Here is a 21,299-nt window from a genome sequence, read left to right as displayed (position 1 = left end):
TAGCTCTCGGCCTGTTACCTTCCCAGATGACTGGATACCCTTGATCACTGCCAGACAGACGATGAGCCAGGCGGCGAACAGGGACAGGGTCATTCTCCAGTTGAGGCCTCCGCTGTCCTCGATGGTGCTGGTGATGTTCAGGGTCTGCCGGTACCAGAAGTAGGTGGTGGCAGAAGACTTTTCACACTCCGGCTCGATGACTAGAGGGAGGGACGGATGGAGGGAGGTGAGAAGGGAGACGGGGGAAGACAGGAGGGGAGAGGGAGATTTGGGAGTGTGCAAAGAGGGGGGAGAAAGTAAGAATTATACAGCTGTGAAGTATACTTAGCGGCCAATGGTTAATATCTGCATAGAGGTCGCTGTGGGAGCTCTAGACTAGCATGCTAACATAACGCTAACATAAGGTCGCTGTGGGAGCTCTAGACTAGCATGCTAACATAACGCTAACATAAGGTTGCTGTGGGAGCTCTAGACTAGCATGCTAACATAACGCTAACATAAGGTCGCTGTGGGAGCTCTAGACTAGCATGCTAACATAACGCTAACATAAGGTCGCTGTGGGAGCTCTAGACTAGCATGCTAACATAACGCTAACATAAGGTCGCTGTGGGAGCTCTAGACTAGCATGCTAACATAAGGTGAGTGGAGGAGCTAAGACTAGCATGCTAACATAACGCTAACATAAGGCCAGTGTGGGACCTAAGACTAGCATGCTAACATAACGCTAACATAAGGTCAGTGTGGGACCTAAGACTAGCATGCTAACATAACGCTAACATGACGTGATGTGATGTCATATGACGTGATGTGATGTCATATGATGTGCTGTGCTGTGGTGTTATATGATGTGCTGTGATGTTATATGACGTGCTGTGATGTCATATGACTTGCTGTGATGTCATATGACGTGCTGTGATGTCGTATGACGTGCTGTGATGTCATATGACGTGCTGTGCTGTGGTGTTATATGTTCTGTGATGTTATATGATGTGCTGTGATGTCATATGACATGCTGTGATGTTATATTCCATGATGTGATGACATATGACGTGATGTCATATGACGTGATGTGATGTCATGTAACGTGCTGTGATGTCATATGACGTACTGTGTTGTACTACAGGATGCTGTAGTGTGTTGTACTACAGGATGCTATGCTGTGTTGTACTACAGGATGCTATGCTGTGTTGTACTACAGGATGCTATGCTGTGTTCTCCTTTGCTGTACTGTTCTAAACTGTGCTGCTTGTGTGAATTTACTGGCTTGGCTGCCGTTGACCACCCTGATGGGGCACTCTGCCCAGGGCAGCGGGTACTGGAAGGACTGGAAGAAGTAGAAGATACTCCAGCCGATAATCACGTTGTAGTACAGGCCCACGAAGCCACACACCTGGAGAGAGACAGGAGAGAGAAAGGAGAGAGACAGGAGAGAGACAGAGAGAGACAGGAGAGAGACAGGAGAGAGACAGAGACAGACAGGAGAGAGACAGGAGAGAGACAGGAGAGAGACAGAGAGAGACAGAGAGAGAGACAGGAGAGAGACAAGAGACAGGAGAGAGACAGGAGAGAGACACAGAGAGAGACAGGAGAGAGACAGACAGAGAGAGACAGAGAGAGACAGAGAGAGACAGGAGAAAGACAAGAGAGAGACAGAAAGAGACAGAAAGAGACAGAAAGAGACAGGAGAGAGACAGGGAGAGACAGGGAGAGACAGGAGAGAGACAGAAGAGAGACAGGAGAGAGACACGAGAGAGACAAGAGAGAGACAAGAGAGAGACAAGAGAGAGACAAGAGAGAGACAAGAGAGAGACAAGAGAGAGACAGAAGAGAGACAGAAGAGAGACAGAGACAGGAGAGAGACAGAGAGAGACAAGAGAGAGACAAGAGAGAGACAGAAGAGAGACAGAAGAGAGACAGAAGAGAGACAGAGACAGGAGAGAGACAGAGAGAGACAGGAGAGAGACAGAGAGAGACAGGAGAGAGACAGGAGAGAGACAGGAGAGAGACAAGAGAGAGACAAGAGAGAGACAAGAGAGAGACAGAAGAGAGACAGAAGAGAGACAGAAGAGAGACAGAGACAGGAGAGAGACAGAGAGAGACAGAGAGAGACAGGAGAGAGACAAGAGAGAGACAGAGACAGGAGAGAGACAGAGAGAGACAGAGAGAGACAGGAGAGAGACAAGAGAGAGACAAGAGAGAGACAAGAGAGAGACAGAAGAGAGACAGAAGAGAGACAGAGACAGGAGAGAGACAGAGAGAGACAGAGAGAGACAGGAGAGAGACAAGAGAGAGACAGGAGAGAGACAGGAGAGAGACAGAGACAGGAGAGAGACAGGAGAGAGACAAGAGAGAGACAGGAGAGAGACAGGAGAGAGACAGAGAGAGACAGGAGAGAGACAGGAGAGAGAGACAGGAGAGAGACAGAGAGAGACAGGAGAGAGAGACAGAGAGAGAGACAGGAGAGAGACAGAGAGAGACAGGAGAGAGACAGGAGAGAGACAGGAGAGAGACAGGAGAGGAGAGACAGGAGAGAGACAGAGAGAGACAGGAGAGGAGAGACAGGAGAGGAGACAGGAGAGAGACAGGAGAGGAGAGACAGGAGAGGAGACAGGAGAGAGACAGGAGAGGAGAGACAGGAGAGAGACAGGAGAGGAGAGACAGGAGAGAGACAGGAGAGAGAGAGAGAGACAGAGAGAGACCGAGAGAGACAGGAGAGGAGAGACAGGAGAGAGAGAGGAGAGAGACAGGAGAGGAGAGACAGGAGAGGAGAGACAGGAGAGAGACAGGAGAGGAGAGACAGGAGAGAGACAGGAGAGAGAGAGAGAGACAGAGAGAGACCGAGAGAGACAGGAGAGGAGAGACAGGAGAGAGAGAGGAGAGAGACAGGAGAGGAGAGACAGGAGAGGAGAGACAGGAGAGGAGAGACAGGAGAGAGAGAGGAGAGAGACAGGAGAGAGAGAGAGAGAGAGAGAGAGAGAGAGACAGACAGAGAGAGACAGAGAGAGACAGGAGAGAGACAGGAGAGAGACAGAGAGAGGTAGAACAATCCTTAGGTCTTCCAAGAAATGTCTGTCATTGCTCAAACTACAATTTTTGTTTTGTGGTGTATTTCTATGTGATAGTGCTCTGTTTTGGCGAAACCCATAGCATTTCACAGTTTCCATCAACCAAACGGTGGTGTAGTCTAGCTGGTTACACATACATATGGCTTTCTTGGCCGACACGCAAAGACCAACAGAAAGCTACACAGGACATGCTATCATATGAATCGGCTTTTCTGTGTGATTCACTCCCAGACACTCAGGCAGCCCACAGCTGAAGTTTCTCTGAATAATTGAAGTCCTCTGTGTGTTCTAGGCCTCTATGTATTTATAGCTCGAGAGCAGAGCGGAGTTCCTGGTGCCACATCCAGCCTGCCTCAACCCTCACTGTCCCAGGTTACTTCCAGTCTGCCACAACCCTCACTGTCCCAGGTTACTTCCAGCCTGCCTCAACCCTCACTGTCCCAGGTTACTCCCAGCCTGCCTCAACTCTCACTGTCCCAGGTTACTTCCAGCCTGCCTCAACCCTCACTGTCCCAGGTTACTTCCAGCCTGCCTCAACCCTCACTGTCCCAGGTTACTTCCAGCCTGCCTCAACCCTCACTGTCTCAGGTTACTTCCAGCCTGCCTCAACCCTCACTGTCCCAGGTTACTCCCAGCCTGCCTCAACCCTCACTGTCCCAGGTTACATCCAGCCTGCCTCAACCCTCACTGTCCCAGGTTATTTCCAGCCTGCCTCAACCCTCGCTGTCCCAGGTTACATCCATCCTGCCTCAACCCTCGCTGTCCCAGGTTACTTCCAGCCTGCCTCAACCCTCACTGTCCCAGGTTACTTCCAGCCTGCCTCAACCCTCACTGTCCCAGGTTACTTCCAGCCTGCCTCAACCCTCACTGTCCCAGGTTACTTCCAGCCTGCCTCCTCAACCCTCACTGTCCCAGGTTACGTCCAGCCTGCCTCAACCCTCACTGTCCCAGGTTACTTCCAGCCTGCCTCAACTCTCACTGTCCCAGGTTACTTTCAGCCTGCCTCAAGCCTCACTGTCCCAGGTTACTTCCAGCCTGCCACAACCCTCACTGTCCCAGGTTACTTCCAGCCTGCCTCAACCCTCACTGTCCCAGGTTACTTCCAGCCTGCCTCAACCCTCACTGTCCCAGGTTACTTCCAGCCTGCCTCAACCCTCACTGTCCCAGGTTACTTCCAGCCTGCCACAACCCTCACTGTCCCAGGTTACATCCAGCCTGCCTCCTCAACCCTCACTGTCCCAGGTTACTTCCAGCCTGCCACAACCCTCACTGTCCCAGGTTACTTCCAGCCTGCCTCAACCCTCACTGTCCCAGGTTACTTCCAGCCTGCCTCAACTCTCACTGTCCCAGGTTACTTCCAGCCTGCCTCAAGCCTCACTGTCCCAGGTTACTTCCAGCCTGCCACAACCCTCACTGTCCCAGGTTACTTCCAGCCTGCCACAACCCTCACTGTCCCAGGTTACTTCCAGCCTGCCTCAACCCTCACTGTCCCAGGTTACTTCCAGCCTGCCTCAACCCTCACTGTCCCAGGTTACTTCCAGCCTGCCACAACCCTCACTGTCCCAGGTTACATCCAGCCTGCCTCCTCAACCCTCACTGTCCCAGGTTACTTCCAGCCTGCCTCAACCCTCGCTGTCCCAGGTTACATCCAGCCTGCCTCAACCCTCGCTGTCCCAGGTTACTTCCAGCCTGCCTCAACCCTCACTGTCCCAGGTTACATCCAGCCTGCCTCAACCCTCACTGTCCCAGGTTACTTCCAGCCTGCCTCAACCCTCACTGTCCCAGGTTACTTCCAGCCTGCCACAACCCTCACTGTCCCAGGTTACTTCCAGCCTGCCACAACCCTCACTGTCCCAGGTTACTTCCAGCCTGCCTCAACCCTCACTGTCCCAGGTTACTTCCAGCCTGCCTCAACCCTCACTGTCCCAGGTTACTTCCAGGTTACTTCCAGCCTGCCTCAACCCTCACTGTCCCAGGTTACTTCCAGCCTGCCTCAACCCTCACTGTCCCAGGTTACTTCCAGCCTGCCTCAACCCTCACTGTCCCAGGTTACTTCCAGCCTGCCTCAACCCTCACTGTCCCAGGTTACTTCCAGCCTGCCTCCTCAACCCTCACTGTCCCAGGTTACGTCCAGCCTGCCTCAACCCTCACTGTCCCAGGTTACTTCCAGCCTGCCTCAACTCTCACTGTCCCAGGTTACTTCCAGCCTGCCTCAAGCCTCACTGTCCCAGGTTACTTCCAGCCTGCCACAACCCTCACTGTCCCAGGTTACTTCCAGCCTGCCTCAACCCTCACTGTCCCAGGTTACTTCCAGCCTGCCTCAACCCTCACTGTCCCAGGTTACTTCCAGCCTGCCTCAACCCTCACTGTCCCAGGTTACTTCCAGCCTGCCACAACCCTCACTGTCCCAGGTTACATCCAGCCTGCCTCCTCAACCCTCACTGTCCCAGGTTACTTCCAGCCTGCCTCAACCCTCACTGTCCCAGGTTACTTCCAGCCTGCCTCAACCCTCACTGTCCCAGGTTACTTCCAGCCTGCCTCAACTCTCACTGTCCCAGGTTACTTCCAGCCTGCCTCAAGCCTCACTGTCCCAGGTTACTTCCAGCCTGCCACAACCCTCACTGTCCCAGGTTACTTCCAGCCTGCCACAACCCTCACTGTCCCAGGTTACTTCCAGCCTGCCTCAACCCTCACTGTCCCAGGTTACTTCCAGCCTGCCTCAACCCTCACTGTCCCAGGTTACTTCCAGCCTGCCTCAAGCCTCACTGTCCCAGGTTACTTCCAGCCTGCCACAACCCTCACTGTCCCAGGTTACTTCCAGCCTGCCACAACCCTCACTGTCCCAGGTTACTTCCAGCCTGCCTCAACCCTCACTGTCCCAGGTTACTTCCAGCCTGCCTCAACCCTCACTGTCCCAGGTTACTTCCAGCCTGCCACAACCCTCACTGTCCCAGGTTACATCCAGCCTGCCTCCTCAACCCTCACTGTCCCAGGTTACTTCCATTCTGCCTCAACCCTCACTGTCCCAGGTTACTTCCAGCCTGCCTCAACCCTCACTGTCCCAGGTTACTTCCAGCCTGCCTCAACCCTCACTGTCCCAGGTTACTTCCAGCCTGCCTCAACCCTCACTGTCCCAGGTTACTTCCAGCCTGCCTCAACCCTCACTGTCCCAGGTTACTTCCAGCCTGCCTCAACCCTCACTGTCCCAGGTTACTTCCAGCCTGCCTCAACCCTCACTGTCCCAGGTTACTCCCAGCCTGCCTCAACCCTCACTGTCCCAGGTTACTTCCAGCCTGCCTCAACCCTCACTGTCCCAGGTTACTTCCAGCCTGCCTCAACCCTCACTGTCCCAGGTTACTTCCAGCCTGCCTCAACCCTCACTGTCCAAGGTTACATCCAGCCTGCCTCAACCCTCACTGTCCCAGGTTACATCCCGCCAGCCTTAATCCAGCCAGTCTGCCTCAACCCTCACTGTCCCAGGCTACATCCCGCCAGCCTTAATCCAGCCAGCCTGCCTCAACCCTCATTGTCCCAGGCTACATGGGCCTGACTGACTGTCTATTTCCCTCTGCAGCAGGGCCTGGCTGACTGTCTACCTGCCTCTGCAGCAGGGCCTGGCTGACTGTCTATTTCCCTCTGCAGCAGGGCCTGGCTGACTGTCTATTTCCCTCTGAAGCAGAGTCTGGCTGACTGTCTATCTGCCTCTGCAGCAGGGCCTGGCTGATTGTCTATCTGCCTCTGCAGCAGAGCCTGGCTGACTATCTATCTCTGCAGCAGGGCCTGGCTGACTGTCTATCTATCTCTGCAACAGGGCCTGGCTGACTGTCTATCTGTCTCTGCAGCAGAACCTGGCTGACTGTCTATCTGCCTCTGCAGCAGAACCTGGCTGACTGTCTATCTGTCTCTGCAGCAGAACTTGGCTGACTGTCTATCTATCTCTGCAGCAGGGCCTGGCTGACTGTCTATCTATCTCTGCAGCAGAGCCTGGCTGACTATCTATCTGCCTCTGAAGCAGAGCCTGGCTGACTGTCTATCTCTGCAGCAGGGCCTGGCTGATTGTCTATCTGCCTCTGCAGCAGGGCCTGGCTGACTGTCTATCTGTCTCTGCAGCAGGGCCTGGCTGACTATCTATCTGTCTCTGCAGCAGGGCCTGGCTGACTATCTATCTGTCTCTGCAGCAGGGCCTGGCTGATTGTCTATCTGCCTCTGCAGCAGGGCCTGGCTGACTGTCTATCTGTGTCTGCAGCAGGGCCTGGCTGACTATCTATCTGTCTCTGCAGCAGGGCCTGGTTGACTGTCTATCTGTCTCTGCAGCAGGGCCTGGTTGACTGTCTATCTATCTCTGCAGCAGGGCCTGGCTGACTGTCTATCTGCCTCTGCAGCAGGGCCTGGCTGACTGTCTATCTGTCTCTGCAGCAGGGCCTGGCTGACTGTCTATCTGCCTCTGCAGCAGGGCCTGGCTGACTGTCTATCTGCCTCTGCAGCAGGGCCTGGCTGACTGTCTATCTGCCTCTGCAGCAGGGCCTGGTTGACTATCTATCTGTCTCTGCAGCAGGGCCTGGCTGACTGTCTATCTGTCTCTGCAGCAGGGCCTGGCTGACTGTCTATCTGCCTCTGCAGCAGGGCCTGGCTGACTGTCTATCTGTCTCTGCAGCAGGGTCTGGCTGACTGTCTATCTGCCTCAACCATCATGCCTGAAACCCTCACGGACTCTTGCCTCACGTCTCAAACCTCACGCCTCAACCCTCACGTCTCAACCATTACGCCTCAACCCTCAACCCTCACACCTCACTGCCTCAAGCCCTCACGCCTCGACACTCACACCTCAACCATCACGCCTCAAACCTCATGCCTCAACCCTCACGTCTCAACCATTACGCCTCACACCCCAATGCCCCAACCCTCACACCTCACTGCCTCAACCCTCACGCCTCAACCCTCACACCTCACTGCCTCAAGCCCTCACGCCTCGACCCTCACACCTCAACCCTCACGCCTCAACCCTCACGCCTCACACCTCACTGCCTCAACCCCCACGCCTCTCCAATAGCTATAGTAGAATACTACTTAGAATGCATGCCAAATACAATGCTTCATTCTAAGATGCATGCCCAAAACAATGCTTCATTGGTATGCTAGCTATTACATACTGACTGACTGCAGACTGACTGACTGACTGAGTCACTGACTGACTGACTGACTGACTGACTGACTGACTGACTACAGACTGACCACAGACTGACTGAGTCACTGACTGACTGACTGACTGGCTGACTAAAATACTGACTGACTGGCTGTAGCAGATGTGAGCGTGGTGAGTAGCCTGAGATCTAAAGTCTGACTGACTGGCTGATTAACTTACTGACTGACTCGCTGAGTGACTGATTTACTCACTGGCTGACTGACTGACTGACTCACTGACTGATTGACTCACTGGCTGACTGACTGTTTGGCTGACTCACTGACTGACTGGCTGACTACAGACTGACTGGCTGACTGACTCACTGACTGACTGGCTGACTACAGACTGACTGGCTGGCTGACTCACTGACTGACTGGCTGACTACAGACTGACTGGCTGACTGACTCACTGGCTGACTGACTCACTAGATGACTAACTCGCTGACTGACTCACTGACTGACTGGCTGACTGTAGACATAGCAGATGTGATTGTGGTGAGTGACCTGAGATCTAAAGTCAACATAGACATCCACATCACCCATCTTCTCCTGGCCAGAAGCCTGAGAGTACTGAGGATGGAGGAGTGTGACATTTGGCAGATGAAAGCGACTGGTAGTGCTGACGTCTGTATGTCAGTCCACTTTGAACTCTCTAGAGACAGTAATGTGGGTAGGCCTTCTGAGGGGCGCCGTGCAAAACGTTTCATCAGACCACACGTCTGTCAGGTAAACTGAGACAATTACATCAAAACTGTTGTTTAATGTCCTGGTTAATGGTATATGTTTGGGACAGACCTGGCTGCTCATTGGAGAACAATAAACTATTCTATTCTTGTGTTGCCAGAAGGCATATTTGGCATTATCTACTTATTAGGATCTCCATTAGCCGTACTCTTCTTGGGGTCCACATGAAACATGACATAATACATTGTACAGAACACTATTAGTCAAAGACTGAAATACATACATTTAATACATACACACAATATCTAGGTCTAATACATACATAATACAGGGCAAATTATAATAAAATATATATAAAATGGCAGCGTCTCTTCACAGTCCCCTTTTTGCAGTAAAATGTAATTTAATCTGGTTTTTAATCTGGTTCTATTGCTAGCTTGAGTTACCTGGGATGGCATTCTGTATACTTCTGGCCCTTCTTTGGACACTGTGTTAATTACCCTCCAGGCGAGCTTCAATGCCATACAACTCTCCTTCCGTGGCCTCCAACTGCTCTTTAATACAAGTAAAACTAAATGGATGCTATTCAACTGATCGCTGCCCGCACCTGCCCGCTCGTCCAGCATCACTACTCTGGACGGTTCTGACTTAGAATATGTGGACAATTACAAATACCTAGGTGTCTGGTTAGACTGTAAACTATCCTTCCAGACTCACATCAAACATCTCCAATCCAAAGTTAAATCTAGAATTGACTTCCTATTTCGCAACAAAGCATCCTTCACTCATGCTGCCAAACATACCCTCGTAAAACTGACCATCCTACCGATCCTCGACTTCGGCGATGTCATTTACAAAATAGCCTCCAATCCCCACCTCAATAAATTGGATGCAGTCTATCACAGTGCCATCCGTTTTGTCATCAAAGCCCCATATACTACCCACAACTGCAACCTGTACGCTCTCGTTGGCTGGCCCTCGCTTCATACTCGCCGCCAAATCCACTGGCTCCAGGTCATCTACAAGACCCTGCTAGGTAAAGTCCCCCCTTATCTCAGCTCGCTGCTCACCATAGCAGCACCCACCTGTAGCACACGCTCCAGCAGGTATATCTCTCTGGTCACCCCCAAAACCAATTCCTCCTTTGGCCGCCTCTCCGTCCAGTTCTCTGCTGCCAATGACTGGAACGAACTACGAACTACAAAAATCTCTGAAACTGGAAACACTTATCTCCCTCACTAGCTTTAAGCACCAGCTGTCAGAGCAGCTCACAGATTAATGCACATGTACATAGCCCATCTATAATTTAGCAACTACCTCTTTCCCTACTGTATTTATTTATTTTGCTCCTTTGCACCCCATTTTTTCTATTTCTACTTTGCACTTTCTTCCACTGCAAATCAACCATTTCAGTGTTTTACTTGCTATATTGTATTTACTTCGCCACCATGGCCTTTTTTTTGCCTTTACCTCCCTTATCTCACCTCATTTGCTCACATTGTATATAGACTTGTTTTTCTACTGTATTATTGACTGTATGTTTGTTTTACTCCATGTGTAACTCTGTGTTGTTGTATGTGTCGAACTGCTTTGCTTTATCTTGGCCAGGTCACAGTTGTAAATGAGAACTTGTTCTCAACTGGCCTACCTGGTTAAATAAAGGTGAAATAAAGGTGAAATATAAAGAAAAATTGAAAGTTCCATGTAGTCATGGATTTTTCAGCAATAGGTTATGAACAATAACACCAAAAGCTAACAAAAAAGCTATTAATTCTTTCAGCCAATCAGTCAATTGTGTCAGTGCCGAGCATGTTGAGTGCCCTTCCGTATAAGCATGCTGAAAGTCTGTTGTTAATTTGTTTTCTGTAAAATAACTTTTTATTTCATCAAACACAATTTTTTCCAAAAGTTTGCTAAGCACTTGTAACAAGCTGATTAGTTGACTGTTTGAACCATTAAATGATGCTTTGCTATTCTTGGGTAGTGGAATGACCTTTGACCCCCTCCATGTCTGAGAGCACACGCCGTCCTAAATGTAGGCTTAAAGTGAAGATGTGGTAAACAGGAGTCACAATGTATTCCGATACCAACCTCAGCAATTTAAAATCCAGGTTGTCGGTACCTGTAACGAAAGTCGTCGGGAGAAGGAGAGGAGGACCAAAGTGCAGCGTGGTACGTATCCATAATACTTTTAATCAAAAATGAATACACAAACAAAAACAACAAAACGACCAACGAACAGTTCTGACAGGTGCAACAAAAACGAACCAGAAAATAACCACCGACAAACACAAGTGGGAAAACAGGCTCCCTAAGTATGGCTCTCAATCAGAGACAACGATAGACAGCTGCCTCTGATTGAGAACCATACCAGGCCAAACACATAGAAACAGAAAACCCAGACCTACAACATAGAATACCCACCCACATCACACCCTGACCAAACTAAAAATAGAAACATACAAAGCAATCTACAGTCAGGGCGTGACAGTACCAGGTGGTTTGTCCTCATTTATAGACAGCTACAATTGTTTCACCTCTTCCACACCCACTTTATAGAACTCAAAACTACAGTGCTTGTCTTCATTATTTGATCCATTGTGTATGAATATGAAGGCTTAGCATTTGTTGTTTGCATGTCAGGCCTACGTTTGCTAATCTTGTCAACAAAAAAGTTAACGTGGGTGGCAATATCAAAGGGTTTTGTTAGGAACAAGCCATCTGCCTCAATGAAGGATGGAGCTGAGTTTTTTACCAAGAGTGTGCAAAGCTTTTATCAAGGCAAAGGGTAGCTACTTTGAAGAATCTAAAATCTAAAATATACTTTGATTTGTTTAACACTTTTTTGGTTACTACATGATTCCATATGTGTCATTTCATAGTTTTGATGTCTTCCCTATGATTCTTGTGAAAAACACTGGTTGACTTGGAAACATACAAGACAAACTGGCACAGAGAGACAGACAGCCCTGATCTGTTTCACCTGTCCATGTGATTATCTCCACCCCCTCCAGGTGTCGCTGATTTCCCCCAGTGTATTTATCCCTGTGTTTCCTGTCTCTCTGTGCCAGTGTATTTATCCCTGTGTTTCCTGTCTCTCTGTGCCAGTGTATTTATCCCTGTGTTTCCTGTCTCTCTGTGCCAGTTGGTCTTGTATGTTTCCAAGTCAACCAGTGTTTTTCACGTTCTCCTGCTTTTTGCATTTCTCCTTTTTCTAATCCTCCTGGTTTTGACCCTTGCCTGTTCTAGACTCTGTACCCGCCTGCCTGACCATTCTGCCTGCCTTGCCCACGAGCCTGCCACTCTGTACCTCCTGGACTCTGATCTGGTTTTGACCTTTTGCCTGTCCACGACCATTCTCTTGCCTACTCCTTTTGGATTAATAAACATTGTAAGACTCCAACCATCAGCCTCCTGTGTCTGCATCTGGGTCTCGCCTTGTGTCATGATAATTCTACAATGTAGAAAATAGTAAAAATAAAGAAACCCTTGAATGAGTAGCTGTGTCCAAACTTTTGACTGGTACTGTATATTAGTAGGCTATATAAAAGACCAGAATAAATTGAGAATAGTCTGATGGGTGAGAATATTATCAAGTGCTTGTCAAATTGTGATTGAGAGACTGATGAAGTGTGTGCAGCCTGCTCAATAAACAGGCCTTTCATCCTACTTTTTTCAAATCATTAAAATCGCATCATGCAACCTTAGAATGTCAAAACATATGGCACAAATAAATATGAGGACCCATTTCATTGTTAACCATTCAATACAGAATAGCCAAATTGTTCTTACCTTTATTTAACTAAGCAAGTCCGTTAAGAACAGATTCTTATTTTCAATGACAACCAAGGAACAGTGGGTTAACTGCCTTGTTCAGAGGCAGAACGACATATTTTTACCTTGTCAGCTCAGAGATTCGATCTTGCAGTCTTTTGATTACTAGTCCAACGATCTAACCACTAGGCTACCTGCCGCCCAATGAATGTGTGCATTCCCTCGGAAATCATTTGGGAAAAATATAATTTATATTTTATTCAACTATGTTCAATTGTATTCTTATTATTATAAAATAGTACCACAGGAATTATAAGCAAATCTTGTCTGCTAAGTTAACTAAAGTAGCCCACAGCCTATGGCATAGCCATAGATCAGGGCCTAACATAAGGTCGTCTCAGAATATGTTCTTCTGTTCTTCTGAAATAAGTTTAAAAAAAATCATATCATAAAATTTCTTTAAACCTGCCTAAAATAAATAATGCATTAATTGTGTGATGGTGTTGGCTATATTCAAATGGATGTATTAGACTTTTTGAAATGTAGATGTTCCATGTTCCGCATCAGTGGCTCAAAGCCTAGAGATGCTAAATGTGTTTATTTTAATTAAAGGTCAAGTACCATGAGACCAGCAGTTATTTGCATGACATTCACCGGCTGAAAAAATTTCATGACCACCACTGTCCTTTAGTGTGTGTGCAAGCCTCTCACCATTAGACTGGAGACCCCGATGCCTCCTAGCTGAGGGTAAACGTAGTTCCACACCCCGATGCTGCCTCTCCTAATCCTCTGTCCCACCGCCAGTTCCAGGAAGAACAGAGGGATCCCGATGAGGATGAGGAGGATGAAGTACGGGACCAGGTACGCACCTGAGAGAGGAGGGGGGTGGGGGGAGGGGTGGGGGGGGGAGAGCGAAAGGGAAGGAGAAGTGGAAGAAAGAGGAAGGAGGGGGAGAATGAAGAGAAAGAAGGTTAGTTACAAGTCAGTAAAGGTAAAATTGAAGCAGCCTTCTGGATGGAAAGAAAAGGCTAGCACACTATATTTCATATTGACAGAAATATCTCAAGCAAACCAAAGAAAGACAGACTGGTTTGTCATGGTCATGTCGTCCCTAGAAGGGGTGCGTCACTTGAGGGGGTTGAGTCGCTGACATGGTCTTCCTGTCTGGGTTAGCGCCCCCCCTTGGGTTGTGCCGTGGCGGAGATCTTTGTGGGCTATACTCGGCCTTGTCTCAGGATGGTAAGTTGGTGGTTGAAGATATCCTTCTAGTGGTGTGGGGGCTGTGCTTTGGCAAAGTGGGTGGGGTTATATCCTGCCTGGTTGGCTCTATCCGGGGGTATCATCGGATGGGGCCACAGTGTCTCCTGACCCCTCCTGTTTCAGCCTCTAGTATTTATGCTGCAGTAGTTTATGTGTCGGGGGGATAGGGTCAGTCTATTATATCTGGAGTATTTCTCCTGTCTTATCTGGTGTCCTGTGTGAACTTAAGTATGCTCTTTCTAATTCTAATTCTCTCTTTCTCTCTTTCTTTCTTTCTCTCTATCAGAGGACCTGAGCCCTAGGACCATGCCCCAGGACTACCTGGCATGATGACTCCTTGCTGTCCCCAGTTCACCTGGCCGTGCTGCTGCTCCAGTTTCAACTGTTCTGCCTGCGGCTTTGGAACCCTGGCCTGTTCACCGGACGTGCTACCTGTCCCAGACCTGCTGTTTTCAACTCTCTAGAGACCGCAGGAGCGGTAGGGATACTTTTAATGATCGGCTATGAAAAGCCAACTGACATTTACTCCTGAGGTGCTGACTTGCTGCACCCTCGACAACTACAGTGATTATTATTTTTGACCATGCTGGTCATTTATGAACATTTGAACATCTTGGCCATGTTCTGTTATAATCTACACCCGGCACAGCCAGAAGAGGACTGGCCACCCCTCATAGCCTGGTTCCTCTCTAGGTTTCTTCCTAGGTTTTGGCCTCTCTAGGGAGTTTTTCCTAGCCACAGTGCTTCTACACCTGCATTGCTCACCACTTCCTGTCTCCCTCTGTCTTGCACTAAACTGTACCTCTCTACTCTCCCTCTTTTAGCTCCACTGAGCACACGTAGCATCATCATCATGCACTCACAAACAACACATTTCCCCCTAATGAATACCCCAATCAACACAACCTTGGCTGCAAGCCAACTCTCACGTGTTGCTGCTATTCCAGGAGACCAGGTAGCAAATCCCAGTAATAACACACCTGGGACTAGGAGGCCTGGACTGGTTGTGCGGATGCAAACACAGCAGAGAGAAAAGCCCTTCAGGTTTATAATGCTCTTTTCTCTTTGGAACACAATTATTTTGATGGAGGGCTTATAATATAGTGGTGCTTTTTGCTGCTGTAATAGAGCACTGTAATATTGTAGCCTTTGTTCAATGTCCTCTCTACTGGCCTTTCATCAAAAGGAAATAGAATAGAGAGAACACAAAGGAGGAGGGAAAGGAGGAAGAGAGTGAGAGAGAGGGATTATAGGGGAGAGAAATAGAGAGAGAGAGAGAGAGAGAGAGGAGAGAAATAGAGAGAGAGAGAGAGAGGAGAGAGGAGGAGAGAGGGGGATATAGGGGAGAGAGAGAGAGAGAGAGAGAGAGAGGAGAGAAATAGAGAGAGAGAGAGAGGAGAGAGGAGGAGAGAGGGGGATATAGGGGAGAGAGAGAGAGAGAGAGAGAGAGAGCGGGGAGAGGAGAGGAAGAGAGAGGGTACACACAAATAGGTTGTCAAGGAGCATCAGAATCAATCATCACTAGGACAAGCCTGGACTTGAGGTTACAGGTTACCATGGTGTCAGGTTTCACTGGGACACAACCGTTTAGAAATGGCATTCTACTATTATGACTTTCAAGAGTAAGTTGAACGCCAGAATGAGTTCCTTTAAAAAAAAGTATACATATATACACTACCGGTCAAAAGATTTAGAACACCTACTCATTTACGGGTTTTTCTTTATTTTTACTATTTTATACATTGTAGAATAATAGTGAAGACATCAAAACTAGGAAATAAAACACATGGAATCATGTAATACCAAAAGAGTGTTAAACAAATCAAAATATATATTCTATATTTGAGATTCTTCAAAGTAGCCACCCTTTTCCTTGATGACAGCTTTGCACACTCTTGGCAATGTCTCAACCAGCTAAATGATGTAGTCACCTGGAATGCATTTCAAATAACGGGAATTTCTTTCCTTCTTAATGCATTTGAAGCTGCACTGAGTGTTGTGACAGGGTTGGGGTGGTATACAGAATATAGCCTTATTTGGTAAAAGACCAAGTACATATTCTGGCAAGAACAGCTCAAATAAGATAAGAGAAACGACAGTCCATCATTACTTTAAGACATGAAGGTCAGTCAATCCGGAAGATTTCAAGAACTTTAAAAGTTTCTTCAAGTGCAGTCGCAAAAACCATGAAGCGCTATGATGAAACTGGCTCTCACGAGGACCTCCAACAGGAAAGGAAGACCCAGAATTACCTCTGCTGCAGAGGATAAGTTAATTAGAGATAACTGCACCTCAGATTGGAGCCCAAATAAATGCTTCACAAATAAAATACACATCTCAACAACTGTTCAGAGAAGACTTCATGGCCAAATTGCTGCAAAGAAACCACTACTAAAGGACACCAATAAGAAAAACAGACTTGTTTTGGCCAAGAAACACGAAAAATGGAAATTAGACTGGTGGAAATCTGTCCTTTTGTCTGATGTGTCCAAATTTGAGATTTTCAGTTCCAACCACTCTTTGTGAGACGCAGAGTAGGTGAACGGATGATCTACGCATGTATGGTTCCCACCATGAAGCATGGAGGAGGAGGTGTGATGGTGTGGGGGTGCTTTGCTGGTGACACTGTCTGTGATTTATTTAGAATTCAAGGCACACTTAACCAGCATGGCTATCACAGCATTCTGCAGCGATACGCCATCCCATCTGGTTTGCGCTTAGTGGCACTATCATTTGTTTTTCAACAGGACAATGACCCAACACACCTCCAGGCTGTGTAAGGGCTATTTGACCAAAAAGGAGAATGGTGGAGTGCTGCATCAGATGACATGGCCTCCACAATCACCCGACCTCAACACAATTGAGATGGTTTGGGATGAGTTGGACCGCAGAGTGAAGGAAAAGCAGCCAACAAGTGCTCAGCATATGTGGGAACTCCTTCAAGACTGTTGGAAAAGCATTCCAGGTGAAGCTGGTAGAGAGAATGCCAAGAGTGTGCAAATATGTCATCAAGGCAAAGGGTGGGTACTTTGAAGAATCTCAAAGAATCTCACTTTTTGAATTACTACATGATTCCATATGTGTTATTTCATAGTTTTGATGTCTTCACTATTACTCTACAATGTAGAAAAGGAGGATGTTGTAGGCAGAAGAACGTGTCTTGATAATTGCCTATAATTTCCACCTTTTGTCTATTCCATTTGCACAACAGCATGTGAAATTTATTGTCAATCAGTGTTGCTTCCTAAGTGGACAGTTTGATTTCACAGAAGTGTGATTGACTTGGAGTTACATTGTGTTGTTTAAGTGTTCCCTTTATTTTTTTGAGCAGTGTATATATATTTATTTATTCATTTCTTTTAAGGGGGAGGGGGTACCCGCACCCCCCTTCCAACCCCTCGCATTTCGGGAAACACTGTACTAGGGGATACTAGGGTATTATAGTAGTAGTATAGCCAAGGGCAGTATATCAACGAAGGCAAATGTATTATAGTACTTCACCATGTTTATCCTTGTTGCAACAAGTGAACAAGATGCTCAGGGTCACCTATTGGATGTTCCCTGACTCAGCCTGTTACTACACCATAGAACATGTGAACAGTGACAGCTACAACTGTCTGCTATTTCACACCTGTCCAGTCTGCCAGAACAATGACCCTGTCTAGTCGAGAGATGTGTGATGCTCTTACCCCAATTACCCCCCACCATTTATCCACCAGCCTGGGGTGACTGGTGACATCAAAACAAACTGCATTTTCTCAAGCCTTGTAAAGCTGTAAAGGATGAGCGTGTTCTGATACATACATAGTAAACACAGCATGGGTGTTCACGATCGTCATTATCATCATCATTATTATAACACAGTAACTGCTTCACAGAGTTCCCTTAATCACCACTAGTAATTACAGTATGCAGATTGACTACAGTACCCAGAATCCCCGGTGACTACAATACCCAGCTCATCCATTCTTCCGGCCTAGGTAGAGGAACCTCAATACGATAACGAGGCCTATAGGGAAGCCCACCTCCACCGAAAATACAGTATCCATAATCCCCACTAGTGACAACAGTATCCATATCCCCCCACTCCAAGAGTGATTACAATACCCAGAACCCACCTCCTATGTTCTTGTGACACAGGTAGGGGAACCTCCAAATGTTTCCCAGCCCAAAAGATAATCCTGACAAAGACTAAGGTACCCATATCCCCCTTGTGACTACACTATCCAGAATCCTCACCAGTAACTAAGTACAATACCCAGATTCCCCAGCGTTACCCACCTCCTCCGTTCTTCTGACACAGGTAGGGGAACCTCCAGACATTGCCCAGCCCCACAGAGAACCCAACCTGGGCCAGGATGTACTGCAGCTTGCTGTTCCAGGCTGGCCTCCCCTCCTCGTCCCCTGGAGAAGGTAGCAGTCCCTTGCCCATGGCCGGCTGGGCCCCGGGGCTGAGACCCATACTCATCCGGCTGCTCTTATAGTCCAGGGGCTCGGCCAGGGTCAGGAGGTCCGCCACTGACTCAGTGACTGGATCACTGTGAGGGAGACCCAGGGTCACCTTGCTGTTTTTAGGCATGGTGGCGGTGGATGGTGAGAGGGGTCTACGGTCAGGGGTTAGATGTCAGAAGGGGTCAGAGATGATCAAAAGGTAGATTCCACAGAGAGAGGCGTAAAAATGCGGGGTGGTTTTTTGTCTTGAACCTGTGAAGAGACAAGTTACGAGTTGGTTAGAGAAATCTGTCCATGTCCTAAACAATCAGATTTGGAAATACAACTTCTGTATATACACAGATAATTTACAGCGACATTTCTTATGCAACTAGACAAATACAGACACCCCATCCACAGCAGTCTCCTCCCCCCTCCTGTACGGGCTCTTTAAAACTCCAGTAGATTTGATCAAATAGCCTAACATTTCAGCATGATTCAGCTGTATTATGTCAGTCCCATTAATTATGCCAAGTCTAATGTAATAACTAAAGGAGATTTGTCTAGAAATTGAGTCTGAATGGAAATCGCCTGAGTTCACCGCATTGTGCAACTGAATGTAACTTTGTGGAGGGAGACTCTGTGTAAAACCCTCTAATCCCTGGTTGGTTGACTGGTTGGTTGGCTGCTTGGGGTGGTCGGCTGACTGGCTGCTTGGGACTGTGGGCTGACTGGCTGCTTGGGACTGTGGGCTGACTGGCTGCTTTGGACTGTGGGCTGACTGGCTGCTTGGGGTGGTCGGCTGACTGGCTGCTTGGGACTGTGGGCTGACTGGCTGCTTGGGACTGTGGGCTGACTGGCTGCTTGGGACTGTGGGCTGACTGGCTGCTTGGGACTGTGGGCTGACTGGCTGCTTTGGACTGTGGGCTGACTGGCTGCTTGGGACTGTGGGCTGACTGGCTGCTTGGGACTGGGGGTTGACTGGCTGCTTGGGACTGTGGGCTGACTGGCTGCTTGGGACTGTGGGCTGACTGGCTGCTTGGGACTGTGGGCTGACTGGCTGCTTGGGACTGTGGGCTGACTGGCTGCTTGGGACTGTGGGCTGACTGGCTGCTTGGGACTGTGGGCTGACTGGCTGCTTGGGTCTGTGGGTTGACTGGCTGCTTGGGACTGTGGGCTGACTGGCTGCTTGGGACTGTGGGCTGACTGGCTGCTTGGGACTGTGGGCTGACTGGCTGCTTGGGACTGTGGGCTGACTGGCTGCTTGGGACTGTGGGCTGACTGGCTGCTTGGGACTGTGGGCTGACTGGCTGCTTGGGACTGTGGGCTGACTGGCTGCTTGGGACTGTGGGCTGACTGGCTGCTTGGGACTGTGGGCTGACTGGCTGCTTGGGACTGTGGGCTGACTGGCTGCTTGGGACTGTGGGCTGACTGGCTGCTTGACTAGTCAGTATCCCCTTTCCTGTCCCTTCCTCAGAGCGATGCTATGTTGTTGGTTTAGCCAGTACATCTGATGGGGGGGAGGGGTCTGTGCTATACAGTTGAAGTTGGAAGTTTACATACACTTAGGTTGGAGTCATTAAAACTCGTTTTTTTCAACCACTCCACAAATTTCTTGTTAACAAACTATAGTTTTGGCAAGTCGGTTAGGACATCTACTTTCTGCATGACACAAGTCATTTTTCCAACAATTGTTTACAGACATATTATTTCACTTATAATTCACTGTATCACAATTCCAGTGGGTCAGAAGTTTACATATTTACCTATACACCTATACACTAAGTTGACTGTGCCCTTAAACAGCTTGGAAACTTCCAGAAAATGATGTCATGGCTTTAGAAGCTTCTGATAGGCTAAATGACATCATTTGAGTCAATTGGAGGTGTACCTATGGGTGTATTTCAAGGCCCACCTTCAAACTCAGTGCCTCAACCCTTGCTTGAGATCATGGGAAAATCAAAATAAATCAGCCAAGACGTAAGAAAAAAATTGTAGACCTCCACAAGTCTGGTTCATCCTTGGAAGCAATTTCCAAACGCCTGAAGGTACCACGTTCATCTCTACAAACAATAGTACGCAAGTATAAACACCATGGGACCACGCAGCCGTCATACCCCTCAGGAAGGAGCATTCTGTCTCCTAGAGATGAACGTACTTTGGTGCGAGAAGTGCAAATCAATCCCAGAACAACAGCAAAGGACCTTGTGAAAATGCTTGAGGAAACAGGTACAAAAGTATCCGCCCATAACCGTAAGGCTCTCCAGAGGGTAGTGAGGTCTGCACAATGCATCACCGTAGGCAAACTACCTGCCCTCCAGGACACCTACAGCACCTGATGTCACGGTAAGGCCAAAAAGATAATCAAGGACAACAACCCCCCGAGCCACTGCCTGTTCACCCCACTATTATCCAGAAGGCGAGGTCAGTACAGGTGCATCAAAGCTGGGACCGAGAGACTGAAAAAAAGTTTCTATCTCAAGGCCATCAGTGTTGAGCGGCTGCTGCCATCACTAACATTGAGCGGCTGCTGCCAACATACTGACTCAAATCTCTAGCCACTTTAATAATAAAAAAATTGGAGATAATAAACATATCTCTAGTCACTTGAAACAATGCACCTTTATATAATTTTACATTTTAGTCATTTAGCAGACGCTCTTATCCAGAGCGACTTACAGTAGAGTGCATACATTTTTATTACATTTTACATACTGAGACAAGGATATCCCTACCGGCCAAACCCTCCCTAACCCGGACGACGCTATGCCAATTGTGCGTCACCCCACGGACCTCCCGGTTGCGGCCGGCTGCGACAGAGCCTGGGCGCGAACCCAGCCCAGCCTGGGAGTGAACCCAGAGACTCTGGTGGCGCAGCTAGCACTGCGATGCAGTGCCCTAGAC

At 48.5% G+C, this 21,299-nt stretch overlaps 1 protein-coding gene across 1 annotated transcript in view; it reads right to left on the bottom strand.

Moving 5' to 3' along the window:
- The window catches only part of LOC129861312 (sodium-dependent neutral amino acid transporter SLC6A17-like), a 52,024-nt gene that overhangs the window by 20,302 nt on the left and 10,423 nt on the right, over nucleotides 1-21,299 (bottom strand). The window contains exons 2-5 of the mRNA XM_055932623.1: nucleotides 18,246-18,668; nucleotides 13,416-13,573; nucleotides 1,261-1,390; nucleotides 19-200 (exon numbers count right to left, since the gene is read on the bottom strand). Coding sequence (XP_055788598.1) covers nucleotides 19-200; nucleotides 1,261-1,390; nucleotides 13,416-13,573; nucleotides 18,246-18,543 — 768 coding nt within the window. The 5' untranslated portion in view covers nucleotides 18,544-18,668. The remainder of the gene's footprint in view (nucleotides 1-18; nucleotides 201-1,260; nucleotides 1,391-13,415; nucleotides 13,574-18,245; nucleotides 18,669-21,299) is intronic.

The sequence above is a fragment of the Salvelinus fontinalis genome, chromosome 8 (assembly GCF_029448725.1).
Source record: "Salvelinus fontinalis isolate EN_2023a chromosome 8, ASM2944872v1, whole genome shotgun sequence".
NCBI classification, from domain to species: Eukaryota; Metazoa; Chordata; class Actinopteri; order Salmoniformes; family Salmonidae; genus Salvelinus; species Salvelinus fontinalis.
Note: the sequence above shows the minus strand (reverse complement) of the source record. Positions and strands in the feature narration are given on the sequence as shown.